Below are 15,864 nucleotides of genomic sequence, written 5' to 3'. Positions count from 1 at the left end.
AAATAAATAAAAACGACTTTATTATTACCTGGCGCCGCGCCTCCATCCTATAAGAGAAGGGCCTGGAACCTGAATGGTGGAGAAGAGTCTTCCTCTGCCTATTGCCCTTATTTGCTTTGGCCTTCTTCTGTTATACAAAAAATAAAAAGTATTAGTTGAAAGTGAAATGAAATATAAAAAATTAAATACACATTAGTAAGAAACATGTAATAAGCTTCAATTTAATATATAAAAATACCACATAATCGGCCTCTTGAAAATGACCGTAGAGCCACTGCCAACTATCCTCCCGGGCCTCAAGCTCCTTCGGGCAACCCTCTTGAAGAGCAACCTGAGTATCATCATATGCCTGAAAATAGTGATGCAGGTCGCTCTTCCACTGCTTGTACCTGTCAGCAAAGAGTCTGTTGATGTAGGCTAACAACTCTTCGCCGACGTTCTCCGAATTGTAGTTTGTCTAAAATAAATTCATTACATACATTAAATATTAGAAATAAAATTTGAAGGGAAAAACAATTAAAAGGTATATAATACATACCGACAGGTGTCCTAACATCTACATACATAAAATATTAGAAATAAAATTTGAAGGGAAAAACAATTAAAAGGTATATAATACATACCGACAGGTGTCCTAACATCTCCATCCGCACCTGATCAGGCATGACCCTCCAGAACTTCCATTTGATCGGGCAATAAGTCCGAACGACGGATCCAATGTCATGGGCCAACGAGCTGTGTTGGTCAGCCGTTGGTGCAGCCCGATGTCGCGCGTCGTATGCGATGTTTATACGACTGTTGTTCACCCGGGTGACTTTGGCCGTCATCAACTGGCGACAGAGTCCTCGGGTGTTCTTCTTGGCTGCAAAGAAATATAAAATTAACATTAAATAACAAATCCTACTAACATTCATGGTCTGAAACAACTAGAGTTGAAGGAAAATCTTTACCTGGTTGTGACCCCGACGCACTAGCAGCAGATGGCGACGTGGTGTCGGTCGTGCTGGGAGGGCCGTGACGCCGCCTGGCACTAACTGGTTGCGCCACTGATGACTCTGATGACACCGGCGCCCGGGAGACGTGGGGAGAAACTGGCATGTCCTGCGACTGTGCTACACCAGTGGGAGCTGACACCGCAGTCGGGGGAGCTGAACTAGGTGAAGTCATCACCGTCTTACGACGTCTGATAAGTTGTGACATCTGATAAGGTCTTACAATTAAAAAAACATCCTTGGCTAAAATTATTCTTTTGTAAAAAAAAAAACCTCAAAGCCTAATGAACAACAAATTCAATATTTAAAAAACAAACAGAAACATGTATTCTTTATATGGCAAAAAACAGAAGCACATTTTTTAAAGCAAACAAAATAGAAACATGTATGATATTACAAAAATTAGAAGCACATAATAAAGAAAAATCAAATTGCTACCCAATTTTGAAATAGTTTGGTTAGTAGCACATAGTTTAAAGCCCCCAAAAATTAATCAAAATACAAAAAACAGCAGCAAATGCTCCAATCAAATCTGAAATCTAACAGCAATACACCTAAAAATTCACAAATCGTACACCACAATGCAATTTCAATACAAAAACAAATCTGAAATAAAAAATACAAATCCAATAAAAAAACAAAATTGAAACAGCAATTTAAACACTTAGGATGCCGCAATACAAATCCAACACAAATCCTAACCAACCATCAGACTAAGCAGCAATTTAAACAATTACAAAATAAATATACAAATTGAAACAGCAAAACAATTCCAAACTTAATCCGAAAATTTCTGAAATAAAACTTAAAAATTGAAAAAATATATATCGGGGAGCGTTGGGAAATTTACCAACTGGGTTTCGAGGGAGACCGGAGAGCACGGCAGTTCGGCGGTGGCGAGCGAGACAGAGAGTGGGGGCCCGCCGTCTAACAGGGATGAGCGAAGACGGAGGAGGCGACAGACTGACAGGGGACGGAGGAGAGAGGGACTGAGAGGGATGCGAGGGGACGGAGAAGAGAGGGACTGAGAGGGATAAGTGGGGACGGAGGAGACTGAGAGGGATGAGTGGGGACGGAGGAGAGAGAGCGGGCCGGAGGAGCCACGAAATGCGAGGGATGAGAGGGGTCCGAGGAGAGAGGGACCGAGAGGGATGAGTGGGGACGGAGGAGAGAGGGATAGAGAGGGATGAGATAGAGGGAAAGGAGAGAGAGCGGCTGCGAGTTAGGGTTCGAATCGGAAATGGAGGCTGCGATTTTGATGTCGAGACTGAGAGAGTGAGAGAGGTTGAAGACAGACCAAAACTGCGCGTTTCTTTCCCTAAATGTTTGCGTCTTTGCGCGACGAAAAAACATCGGTCGCGCAAAGTTAAATTTCGTACTTTGCGCGACGGATAAATAAATGGCGTCGCGGAAGAAATTTTTAATACGCGGGATTATAACCGCCAAAAATTTGAGAACTTGCGCGACGAAATGAACAAAATCGTCGCGCACCATAAACCCTAAACCCTAAACCCTAAACCCTTTCAGAACCCTAAATCCTGAGAAGTACATTGAGCGACGGCAATTTCATTACGTCGCGCTATCATTTATTGCGCGACGAATCAGACAAATATTCGTCGCGTAAAGTACAAAAAGTAAACAATATATATGTCAGAGACGACCAGTCGTTTTTTTACAGATTCTTTGGCCCTTTTTTGGAATTCCGACCTCTGTTCAGTTTTTAATCTATAACTTTCTGACCGTATGTTCAAATTTCGATTTCTTTATACGGTTGGATTCAGCACAGAAAAACAAAGAACACTATGCGGACCAAAAGTCACAAACAGTTACGGATGAAAGATTTCCGTCCCGCAAAAATGACGACCGGTCGTTTTAGACAAAAGTACTTTTTTTTTTAGTACAACTCAAGTACATGAGCATTGAGATTCTTTCTCAATTTGAGATGTATATGATGAAATTGGGAAGATGTGCAACTTTTCAGAACGAGATTCATTTCCTAACCGTAATAATTTGCATTTACGCCATAATTAAATGTAAAATAATTTAATTACAAAAGTACGAATGACTTGAGTTCATTGCTTTTTACATTAATCTTCTCAGTAAGTATATCCAAATTTTTTAAACTTCGTTTTATTTTTCCACATACATATATAATTGGAAATTAGATATAACAAGTACATATATTCAACAAAAGTAGAGTTGCCAATATATTTACACTAACGTAATTACATTACAAGAAATTACCAATACTGAAACATAGTAAGCAACAAATAAATTGCATTATTCATCATCCGAACTATAATAACCTTCGTTGTCTTCGCTATCATCACTTTCAGTCTCCCAATCATCCTCATCCTCCTCCATAACTACATCGTATCTAGAAAGATCACCGAGGTCAATTGTAATGGATTGAATTGGTATTTCTCTTGAAGACACTCCTTCGAGCTGAAATGGTTCCTGAACAACATTTGTATCGCGAAGCGTTTCTGCATCATTTTCCATGCAAGATTCTAACCGTTGGTCAGCGACATCGACGTCAGATGGGTCTAGTTCTGGTATAGCATATACGTTCCTGTGATCCATCTGCTGAACAACTTTCCACCCGCTCCCTGCTTTAGGGTCATCTACATAAACAATTTGTTTTGCCATGTGTGCCAAAATGTATGGGTCGTCATCGTACCAAGTTCTGTTCATGTTCACAGATAGTAACCCTTGATCGATTTTAACACTTCCCTGCCTATTTGGGTTTGTATCAAACCATCGACACTTAAACATGATGACTTGGTATCGATCTTTGTAAAGCAATTGCACGACAGTTGTGAGTTTGCCATAGAAATCAATGTCCGTACTTTCCCCTCCACCTGGAACATGGACACCGCTGTTTTGCGTACACAACTTGTCATCTCGTGCAGTCCCTAAAAACTTGACGCCATTAACATGACAACCCGAGAATAATTCAGCTCGAATTGGGCCGAATGCCAAGTTATACAACTCTTCACTGTAAGTGGGGGAATTATCTGATTTCAACTTATTCACCTAATATTATACAACAACATTCACATGTTAGTTTGAGAAAATTAAATACTACAATATATATGTCAATTACAAAACACTTATAACTTACATATTCCAAAAACCATTTTGGAAACAATTCACGGTGTTTCTTGGAATACAAATGCGATGGATGTTCTCGCTTCATCATCTCTTCATGCTCATCTAAATATGCCATTATCTCATCACAATTGTTCAATACGAACCAATGCGCCACCTCCATGTCATTTTTGGAAAACGACTCTCCTCGTACAGGATCTCCAAAGGGTCATGCACTTTGGGCAAAAACAGAAAGTTGCTCATTTCTCACACCTCCGTCATTATTGCGCTGAGGTCGATTGAAAGCCGTGTCCACGTCTTTTAAATACATTCCACAAAAAGTAAGCGCCTCATATTGAACCCAAGCCTCTACAATTGATCCTTCGGGCTTCGCTCTGTTGCGTACGGTTTTTTTCAGCTCTCCGAGTAGCCTGCCAAAATAAAATGAAAAGATGCAAATTAGCAAGTAGGAAGCATGAGATAATGATGCTTACACGAATGATGATGATTATATACCTTTCTATTGGATACATCCAGCGATAGTTGACTGGACCAGCAAGCAATGCCTCTTCTGGTAAGTGAACCATCACATGAATCATACTCGTGAAGAAAGCCGGAGGGAATATCATCTCAAACTTGCATAAGACTTGGACAATGTCATGGCGCAACTGATCAATGTTTGTCTTTCGCAACGTTTTTGCCGTCAGTTGGGAAAAAAATCTGGACAACAATATGATTGGCTTCACTACATCTTCCGGCAATAGGTGTCGAATCCCCACAGGAAGTAGGCGTTGCATAAACACGTGACAGTCATGACTCTTGAGTCCAGTAAATTTACCCCCATCAACATTCACGCTCTAGGCTGCGCTACGCATATGATTGTCCGTCGCGCGATGATCTTTTATGCGACGAAAGTTCTTCGTCGCTCTAGTTTGCGCTACGCATATGATTGTCTGTCGCGCGATGATCTTTTATGCGATGATTTGTACTTCGTCGCCAACTATCGTCGCGCAAATAGAAAAACGTAGTAGTGTAGTGTGATGGCGCTAGCCACAATAATCACATTTAAGATGTTCTCGATAGGTTTCAGAGGTGTGTCCTGTGGCATCACAACGTTCACACTTAAGATGAGGGTTTTTAGGTGAGAAATTTCTACCAGAATTTCAAGGACCGTGAACGGCGAAGGTGGCGGCGTCAGTGGCTGGTGTTTTCCCGAGGGCATGAGTAGAAACTGCCATTTGCTTCTCATCCTGGGTAATAAGGGAAAAGGCTTTGTTGACTGCAGGAAATGGGTCCATTAGTAGGATTTGTCCTCGAACTCCAGTGTATACGTCATTCAATCCCATAAGAAATTTCATGGTCTTTTGGTGCTGGTGGAATTGGAACATCTCTTTGGCTGCTCCGCAGTTGCAAGATGGAAGAGAGCAAAGTGCATCTCTCGCATCCCATAAGCCCTTCAACTTGGTGTAATAGGCATCGATGGTCATGGTTCCTTGAACGCAATCATGAATTTCTTGCTCCATATGAAAGAGATGGACACTAGTAGCGTGAGTGAATTGTTCCTTCAGATCATTCCATATGTCGGACGCGACATCATTATTAACAATGCTCGCACCAATATCTGGGGAGATGGAATTGAGGAGCCAGCTCTTGACGAGATTGTTACAACGTGTCCACTGTTGGAGAGTTGTGGAAGAATCATGCAGAGGCTTCTTGAGGGTGCCATCGACGAAACCTTCTTTGTTCTTGGTGTTGAGCGCCATGAGCATGGAGCGACTCCAGGTTGGATAATTTTCGTCATTCAAGAGTTGTGTGACAAGGACAACCCCTGGTTGATCAGAGTGATGAAGGTAGAGAGGATTATTAGGATCATCATACTTGGGTTGCTCAGGCTTGGCTGAGGCTTGAGAATCAGATTTGGGTTGCTCAGGCTTGGCTGAGACTTGAGGTGATACGCTGTCATTGATCGCCATGGAGGTTAGCGAGAGGATAGGCTAGGGTTTGAGTTTGTGTAGGATTATTGGTAACCTTAGGCTGCTGGTAGCATGATAGGATTGGTAATTCGTATATTGATAATAAATTCAGAATGAGGTACAGAACCTTTATACAAATACAATAGCCAATTAAGATGCTGAAAACTAGCCTAAATGAACTATTCCTTAATGTACACGCCTATATAAAAGGAAGGAAATAAACTAAATATCTGTACAGATCAATGATCAATATTCTGAATCAATCACGTTGATTTAGTTGGGATTTTATGCTCCTCAACACCAACCTTCATTTTATTTCTTACTTAAAACTCTTCAGATATGGAACAATATGTACTGATCGCATTAGGAAAAAAACCAAACACTTCTCCAACCAAAAAAGAAATTATTCTTCAATTCTTTATCTCTACTGTTTCTTCTCTTTCATTTTTCTTTTTCTGGGTTTGCACTAAATCATTTATCCGATATATATATTCTCCATTGGATCCTCATTGGAGCTCTCTTCCCTTGTTGCAATACCCCACACCATCCAAATTTTTTCTTTATCATTTATTTTTCCGGGTCTGCACAAATTCATTACTTCTTTGGTATTGAGATGCAAAGAATACCTTTAATTAAGAAAGAAAGAAAATCAAAGAATGATTTTTTAAAATTTAGAAATGTTTCCTTTTTTTTTTTTCATCACTTCAATTCGATGTAGGATTGAAAAAAAAATGCAGATGGTTTTTAATCCAACAGGACCTCCTCTTTCTGATCATCCTTGGAACCTATTATAATTGCCCAAGGCATAGCTGCCTCCTTTGTAGATGGTGGTCTCACCCATGGTCTTAAATATCGGAGGTATCGGAAGTATCGGAAGTCAAAAAACACGGAAATATCGGGATATTATCGGTATCGGAAAAAATTGAATAAAAACCACGGAAATTGTAAGAAAAACTTGGAAATTTTTATTGAAACTTTGTAGGATGTTTATTTAGTCAATTATCTATTAGTTTATCACAAAAAATTGGAAGGAAACGCATTGCATGATGGATTTAATTGATTTAAGTTGATTATATAGCGAGCTGGCAAACACCGTAAGTGTAGAAATATGTAGTAATTAATGAAAGAAGATTAAACACACCATAATCATTTATATATAATGAATTACTACAATATTTTACACTTTATACATTGCATGGTAAGATACATGAGTGACTTAGTACCACATAGAGTTCCTATGAGGTTCAAAATTTTCACTATCTTCATCATCTCTATGTGTAGAGTAAGTATATTTTGAAGAGTAGTCATCAAATGATAAATCCCCAAAATAGTTTTCCATGTAATTGTTAACATGCCACCCATATGGATCCGAGATTGGTTGACGTTGTCCATAAGCAAAATCATTTGAAGATTGAGTCTCGGATTCTTTCCATGTGTCACTTGATTCCATCCCAACAGGAATGGGATATGAAGGGTAGGGAAATGGTTGGTTATGAGTATAACCATAGTTACTACTTCCTACTCCAACAGAGTCCGAAGTTATAGATAACGAGTCATCTTCTTGACTTGACAATGTCCCCTCGCCTCTTTCTCTACGAGTATAGTTCTTCCCTATGGCACCAATTCCTGGTCCTGCCCGCCTACTGCCATGGTAGGGTAAGTAAAAGCAGGTGAGTGGTTGAATGGTAGGGTAAGTAATGTAAGTTGAAAAACGTTGGTGAGTTTTATATTTTATCCATTTTGTAAACCAAGCCAGGAATCCAAAGCTAAGTTTTATATTTTATCCATTTTGTAAAAGCATGTGAGCATTCTGTCGGCTAGACATGCTTTGTTTATTAGCTCAATGAGCTACTTTTGTATTACTCTAGGAGACATGCTTTCCGTAGAGTACCCAAATCAGTTCAATGAGCTACTTCAGTTCTCTACATTTTTTGAGTTTCATATCGGGATATTATCGATAATATCTCGATATATTGACCAAATCATTCATAAAAGTGTTGAAAATATCTTTCCGATATTATCGGGATAATATCGATATATTGACGATAACTATATGGTTAGTTGTTAAAATATCGGACCCCCAAAAATCAGATATTATCGGGATAATATCGGGGATATTATCGATATTTAAGACCATGGTCTCACCCCATCTGAAAGTTATAGCATGTTTGACTTCATCTTTTATTTTTTTGGTCAATTTTGAATTCACCTTTTATTGTTTTAAGTTTTCCAACCGGATGAGGAGGAGAGTTTGGCGAGAGAGAGAGATGGCGTGCGCGTGTGGGATATATATATTGATTGTATATATGTATATACAACAATCTATTATAGTATATTGATTATTAATCAAAGTAATTTGTCCTACATGTTATATATTTATATTTTGTTCATATGAATGAAATTTTTTTGATTCGATGCTAAAGATGGATTCACATTCATCAATTGATGCTCAAGTTATAGCCGAGTGACTATCACATTGGTTTTAGATTCTAGCGGGTCATGAACATGTATAAGAGCATTTCCAGCAGTGAACCCTTTGCCATGGCAAGGGGGGAGCTAGGACAGCCACTATTCACGTGAATAGTGGCTGCCCTTGCCAAAGGTTGTGGTGTTTCCACCAATTGCCATGGCAACAACTATTCACATGAGATATGAGGAGAGAAATTTGTATAGATTTTTGGTGTGGGAAGTGAACTATGACTAAGTATTTATTTTTTAAAAAATCTAATTTTTTTTTGTATTTTTTAAAGATTTTTTTCGAAGTTTGTTTAAATTTTTTTTGTTGCTGACGTTAGCAAACTCGGGCTTGAACTAAGGCTCATCTTGCCTGAGGGCTGGCCTGGTTTCATGGGCCCCAGTAGCTGTCTCCCCCAGCCTTGCTGCTGGAAACGTTTTTGGGCCTAAACCCCCCCAGCCCTTGTTGTTGGAACTACTCTAAAGAGTGTTAGACGTTAATCTTGCTCTAGACAATTGTAATACTACAATTGTTAAGTTGGAATACTACAATTGTTAAGCTCCAATTAATATTCACACCTTATATGTGGTGTTTCATGTATGAAATGATTTTATAATTAAAAGTTTAATTGAAGATAGTTTAAAATTTTAAAAATACATACATAAATACAAAATAAAATAGTATAATACTCCCTACATTTACCATATATGTACGTAGTACATTTAGATATAACAAGCACACATATGAACCTTTTTGTTATATTAAATCAAGCTTTGCCAATATATATATATATATATAGTCTTAAAGTTATTGTCACGCCCCAACTCACAGGTTTACGTAACCTTGGGTTAAGTTGTGATTCACATCTTAATTATAGAATTTAATTAAAAAAAAACTATAACTAAAATGTGAAGAAACATTTAAATAAATAAAATAAATATTTCACATAAAATATTCAGTGGAAACGACAACATTGAAATCTTAAAACTTTTACATTATTTTACAAGTCAAAACTACTCAAGAGTTCACTAAAAGAGTAGCTTATTATTCATCCACAAGCTATGTACACAATACACTCAATAGATATGCCAAATATCACATTATTAATAATAATGCATGAATGCTCTTCATCTACTCCCGTTAATTCATATAGCTGGACAAACAGACCTGCACATCCCATACCATGCTTATACCACTTGGTCTCAAATGCCCATTTATATGAACTAACACCCATTTCAGTCATCCCATAATTCCCTTTTTGTTAGTCATCTTGTCTAACTCTCTGTCGCTAGTCCCGAATCACCCAATAAAAACCATGTGCACTGTGGGATTCCTGAGATCTAGTACCTGCCAAGAGTTAGACTCAACTACATAAAAGATCACTCCCATTACCCTCTTTTCCACCATTATTTTCTCAACCCAAGAACTCCAAATAATTTCCATGACATGATATAGTTCTTCTTTTCACATATCTCATAAAAACAATGTAATCATTTAAATATCACCAATTTACATATAATCATGCCAATATTAATTAAATAATTAACAACACGTAAACACTCAATATCAAGAACATCCATCAAATTATAATATCACGCATAATATAGTGCTCATGAAATTTAATTAAATCAATCCCTGTAAAGGCCCTCCAAGAAACCCCTACCTGGATACCAAAGTTTTTGCTATAGAACTGTAAGATGATTTCCAATTTTCCACCGCATTCACAAACTCAGTTTCCCACTATATTTCTCCCTAATATTTCTTCTTCTCTCTACCTTCTTTTCTTTTTGTTTCCTTTTCGTGCATGTTTCTTTAAAATTGTTGAGAAGGTTTCCTATTTATACTACAAAAGATGCGGCAACTAAATGATTTCCTATTGGTTGGGGTTGCAGAGCTTATAAATTTGGATAACTATTCATTGTAACTGGCGGCAAGACAAATACTTACTAGCCAAGTAAATTTAATTTAGATAACTTTTAAGTCCATTGACCAAGCAAATCTTGCCATCTAAATGGAGAAATAGCATTAGGTGTTTTCATGCTATGCCACAGATTGACAACAAACCAAGTCTAGAGTACCTAGCTAGTAACTGGACATATCTCAAGCTAAGTCTTTTGGCTTTATCGTATATATATTTTTTTTCCATGCATGTGAGATGGTAAACAAATTTAAGTTTTAACAAAATAAGATTTAGTTAAATGAAATTAAGCTTCTTAACACATAGAAGGTAAATAACAAAATTCTAACAATTGTATATTATTTTAAATATATACAATTAAAGACCCAAGAAATATCTAAGGGTACCCATTTATAAAAAAACAAATAATAAATATATAATTTATAGTTATTCAAATAAACATATATATATTTACTAATTACAAATAATTATTAGAATAGTATTGTAAAACAATATATATATATATTTTAAAACGTTTAATCTTCTTTAAAAACTTTTTAAGAATACGGATTTTCACAGTTATATACTACCATGTTTAGTATATTTTTTTTGTCAAGCCTATATTTAGTATGTATAAATATTTGTATGTGGGTACTAAAACTTAACAAATAAGAAATGAAACATATATAAGACCAAAACTAAAAATAATGCAATTATAATTATAGCACGCCACGTGGAAAGGAAGAATATCCCTTAAATTAATTAATTGAACCAATTTATTTGGCCAATTAATTAATAGGGATAATATCTTAATTATAGGATATTATCTTTATTTAATAAGATAATGTCATTAATTTAGATATTATCCTAATAAGGAGATATAATCATCATCAAATTAGGAGATTTGGATCCCAAACCAAATCCCTAATGGACTCAATCTCTTCAATTTGGAGAAAGAATAAACTCCTTCCTAATAAGAGTTTTATTCTCTACGAAACCCTAGCCTCTGAGAAAACTCTCCATCTCTCTCCCCCTAGCCACCGGCGACGCCACCACCATCGCCGACCACACATCTCTCCTCTTTTCATATATTACATACATGGCTCCGGCCACCACACACAGCCCCGGCCTCCCGGTTCTCACCCTAGAGAAATCTCCATACCCTTTTTTAGCTATTGTTTCACCTAAATTCAATTGAACTAACTTAGGTATCGGAGGGCCTTTGGCCAACACCACCCGGGTGTGGTCTATTTACTCTAGTCTTTTTTATAGGGATCGAGGAAGAGAGAGAAGGAAGATCAAAGGTCGAAGAATCACAAAGTGAATATTCTCCAGCGAGATTTTTTGCACAAACAGTTATCACTTTCATGGAGGATATTACAGCTTTCCTGCAGCTATTTTCACTACTACAAATATTCAAAAAGACAACGCTGAATGCACAATGGTTAGCTCCAAAACCAGTGTAGTTGTTTCTTCCGCAACGGTTATTATGTAACCGTTGTTAAAAGGGGTTTTTAAGCGTTGTGGTTTAGGGTATGTGATTTTTTAATTTTATTTCACAACTTTCCACAACGGTTTTCGTTTCAACCGTTGTAATTGAAGCTTTAAAAAAAAAACGCGGAGTGAATAGTGACACAATATTTTTTCTTAAGCCCCGATAGTTCTCATTTTCTCTTATCTCTTTTCTACCTCTTGTCTCTCGCGTCTACCTCTCTTGCCCCGATTTTTTCTGTCTCTCGTCGCCTTGCCTTCGCCACAGCCATAGACAGAGAGACTTTGTCTCTCGCGTCTCCCTCTCTCCACGCTCTCTCACTCTCTCACTCTCTCCTCCCTCTCCCCTCTCTTTCTCTCCCCTCCCTCCTTCTAGTTCAGAGGGATTTGGGTTTTAATTTTAGGGTTACTGATTTGGGTTTTAATTTTAGATCTCTCTGCTACTTGCACATAAGAAATGAAATTTGGGTTTTCTTTGTTGTGTGTGTGAGTTTGTTAGATTGAGGTCAGGGTCATCTAGGGTTTGGTTTGTTTGTTTGTGTGCTTGTGAAGGTGATGGCGTCGAAACGGATCCTAAAGCAGCTGAAGGACCTCTAGAAAGATGCTATTTTTGTGAAGGTGATTCCATCTATACTTATTTTTAGAAATTTGCTATTTTTTATTAACCCAGACCAGGAAATCTGTGCAAAGCTGCAATCTTGCACCGATTTGGTGGTCATATCAATTTTAGATTATTGTTCTCATGCCAAATTATGTGTTTGTCTCATAATAGAATGGAATTGCATTATTTTTAAGTTGGTCAACTGAATTTCATCGTTAAGAACCATCAGAGAATATGAAGAAAATAGTGAATGATATGGGATAGTGAAGGTGCTATTGTGTGGCAGTTGTTAACGCTTACCCATTTCCCTGCCCTAATTAAATGGCAATAGACCTCCTACCTAGCATCTTGGGTATAAATGGGTTGTGGGGACCTGTAATGATCCATTGAATCCTCAGAAAGAAAAGCTTTTAATTTTACACTTGGTTAGCTGTATATTTGCAGCGGTTGGGACTGATTTTTGTCATTCTGAGTCTTGTATGATTTTGAGGGCTAAGTAGACATTAAAGGTGTTAAAGAAGGAGGCTGGGGCAGTCAAAGAAGTTTGCTGGTAATTTGAAGTTGGAACAATGTTACCTTTTGGTACAGCTGTTATTATAAAAACCGTTGTCGAAATGACCATATTACAACGGTTGTTGAGAGTAACCGTTGTAGTAAGAACTATACTACAACGGTTGTTCTTGTATACCTGTTTTATATATGAGAATTGACAACGGTTTTTAAGAAAAATCGTTGTTGAAAGTGACATATTACAATGGTTTTTTACCGTTGTCATAAATAGGTAGAAAAGACGACACTCCTAAGCACAACGGTTTTAGAAGACTTTCTACAACGGCTAAAAACCGTTGTCTATTAACTTTATTGTAGTAGTGTTTGTGTATGTAATACAGCATATTAAACACTTATTATCTATTGTTATAAATGGGGGCGGATTAGTGACATTATATTTTATACACAAGTTTTGACATAATTTTTGGGTCAATAGATTACTCCATTTTTAAGGGATGATTTTAAACTAAGATGGGATCTATCATGCCATATTAAGCTCCACCATCCAGCGTAAGGCTGATGCTCCACTATTTTAATGTACGGGGAGGAGATCAAACTCGAGCGGACATAGGCGTTCGAGTGGGAGGCACGAATCCAGCGTCGATTCGTGGCGAATTAGAATATATTTCTTCCTAGTTTTGGGGTCTTTTTAGTTTCCTATTCCTTTGTATGATTGTGCTAAAGTACTATAACATATAAATAGACAATTTAGTGCTAGGGTTTAATCTAATGAGTGCAAGAGAAAAAACTAAGGCATCAAATTGGGTTTGAGCCAAGGGTGAGAGAAAAGAGAGCTAGAGTTTGTGAGAGAGCAAATGGGGTTCTTCATTGTAACCAAAGGGGTTCTTTACTAGTGCCACCAACACTTTCGACTTTGGAGTTGGTCCAATGTCCATATCAATCCTAGACCTGGCCGTCTATGGATTTACGCCTCATGGGAGGATGGCTGATTGTTTAAGAGATTTCCAAAGGACCACTAAAAGGCTGAGAAAATGTTCCTAATTCGGCCTAGATGGATTGAAGAAGTCAAGATCAAGATCCTGACCACCATATCACTCTTTTTCCTTTCACGACCATCATCGACCACGAAATTTGGCATGCCGCGCAAAAGCTCACACCAAGAAGAATAACTTTGTTGCCAAATCAGCTCGACTCGTCATTTCATATTCGTATACTAGCAACACCAACCTCGTATATGTAATTTTGTGGCTCAACAATTAGCCAAATTTGCTTTATCTTGTAATGAGATATGTTACTGGATGGAAGAAAGGCCTAGCTGGCTTCACTCTTACCTTCAGAATGATTTGCGTTCTTTACATTTTATTGATGAATAAAGTCGTTGGCCTTTGGCCTTTAATTTAAAAAAAAAAAAAAAAGTGATTAAAAATAAAAGCCATTAAAAGATCAAGTGGTAATGACACACATGCATAAAATTCAGATGGTATTGCCCAAATTTTTCTATTTGGACCAATTCATTTATTTGTTCGGAAAATATCTATCGAGAGTACTTCTTCCAAAATATGTCTTAATGATTATTTATTTATTTATTTCTTTTCTTTTTTGCTTTTTTTCCCACTTACATAAAAATTGGTCATATATCACTACTACAAAAAAACACTTTGTGCGACGAAATAAGTTTGTTGTGCAAAGTACAATTTCATCGAGCAAACCTTGCGCGACGAAATTTTGGTCGCCAAACCCTGCGCAACGAAATTTTGGTCACGCATGATCCGTGGCGCAAATCTACTTTGCGCAACGAATCCTAACGCCGTGCAAATATTTGCGCGATGAAATATTTCAAATTTTTTAATTTTTGGTGGTAGTGGCGGAGAATATGTTTCGATAGCGTCCTAATCATCAACTTTAGCCGTCAAAGTCTCGACGATTCCCTACAAAAAAACAAATATGGTCAAATAACAAAAAAATAACAAAAAATTGGCATAATCTCCCCTAAAATTGTTATACCCCAAATCCAACCCATAAAATAATATTTCCTCACCCTATACTCAACCCCAAACCCTGCACAAACTCAAAACTAACTCCAAAAATACATATTAATGAAAAAAATTTAAAATTTGGAGAGAATATACCTTTTGGCAAGATTGAGAGTGAGTGAGAATGAAAGGGAGAAGTGAGTGTGAGAGAATTAGAGAAGATAGTGAGAGAGAGATGAGAGAGTGAGTGAGATTGAGAGATAGTGAAAAGAGAGATGAGAGAGTGAGTGAGAGTGAGAGATAGTGAAGAGAGAGATGAGAGATTAAGTGAGGGGAGTGAGTGTGAGAGAAATGGTCGGATTTGGGAAGAGGGAAAGAGAGAGGAGAGGTAAGAGTAGAGAAAGACATTGAGAAAATGGTGGAGGAGTTATTTTGGTTTTAAAAACCGTATCACTTTGGGCGAAAAAATATTGGTCGTGCAAAGTCTTTAAAAAAATTCCCGCGTCCCATTTTTGATGCACGCCCAAAGTTTTAGAGTTTTGCGCGACCAAAAAATTCCCGCGTCCCATTTTTGGTACCCGCCCAAATTTTTAGAGTATTGCGCGACGAATTGTTGGTCATGCAAAGTTTTGAGAGACGAAAATTTGGTTCGTAGTGCAATAAAAAAATAAAAAAAAATTATTTTACGATTTAAAATATAAATAAGGTTTAGGCGATTAAATGTGTTTTTGTCGAGCAAAGAAAATAATAAAAAATAAAGAAATAATTTAGTTTAACAATATAAAATATAAAAATAAGTAAATAAGGGTTAGGCGACGAAATATTGATATTCGTTGAGCAAAGTTTTCAAAAAATAATAAAAACTTATGAAAACAACTATGT

General features: G+C 37.3%; 1 protein-coding gene and 1 pseudogene across 1 annotated transcript; one reads left to right on the top strand and one right to left on the bottom strand.

The window, feature by feature from the left end:
* Nucleotides 1–5,245: 5,245 nt before the first annotated feature.
* On the bottom strand, nt 5,246–6,055 carry LOC110772984 (uncharacterized). The gene has a single exon (XM_021977479.1). The coding sequence runs from the start codon at nt 6,053–6,055 to the stop codon at nt 5,246–5,248; it is 810 nt and encodes a 269-aa protein (XP_021833171.1).
* LOC110772983 (isoflavone reductase homolog) overlaps nt 6,054–15,864 on the top strand; it is a 33,740-nt pseudogene continuing 23,929 nt past the window's right edge.

This window comes from Prunus avium, chromosome 5, assembly GCF_965620075.1.
Source record: "Prunus avium chromosome 5, drPruAviu1.hap1.1, whole genome shotgun sequence".
NCBI classification, from domain to species: Eukaryota; Viridiplantae; Streptophyta; class Magnoliopsida; order Rosales; family Rosaceae; genus Prunus; species Prunus avium.
Note: the sequence above shows the minus strand (reverse complement) of the source record. Positions and strands in the feature narration are given on the sequence as shown.

Bases quoted from the DNA above. Each gene is read 5' to 3' on its own strand.
- LOC110772984 (XM_021977479.1), bottom strand. From the start codon at position 6,055: ATGGCGATCAATGACAGCGTATCACCTCAAGTCTCAGCCAAGCCTGAG.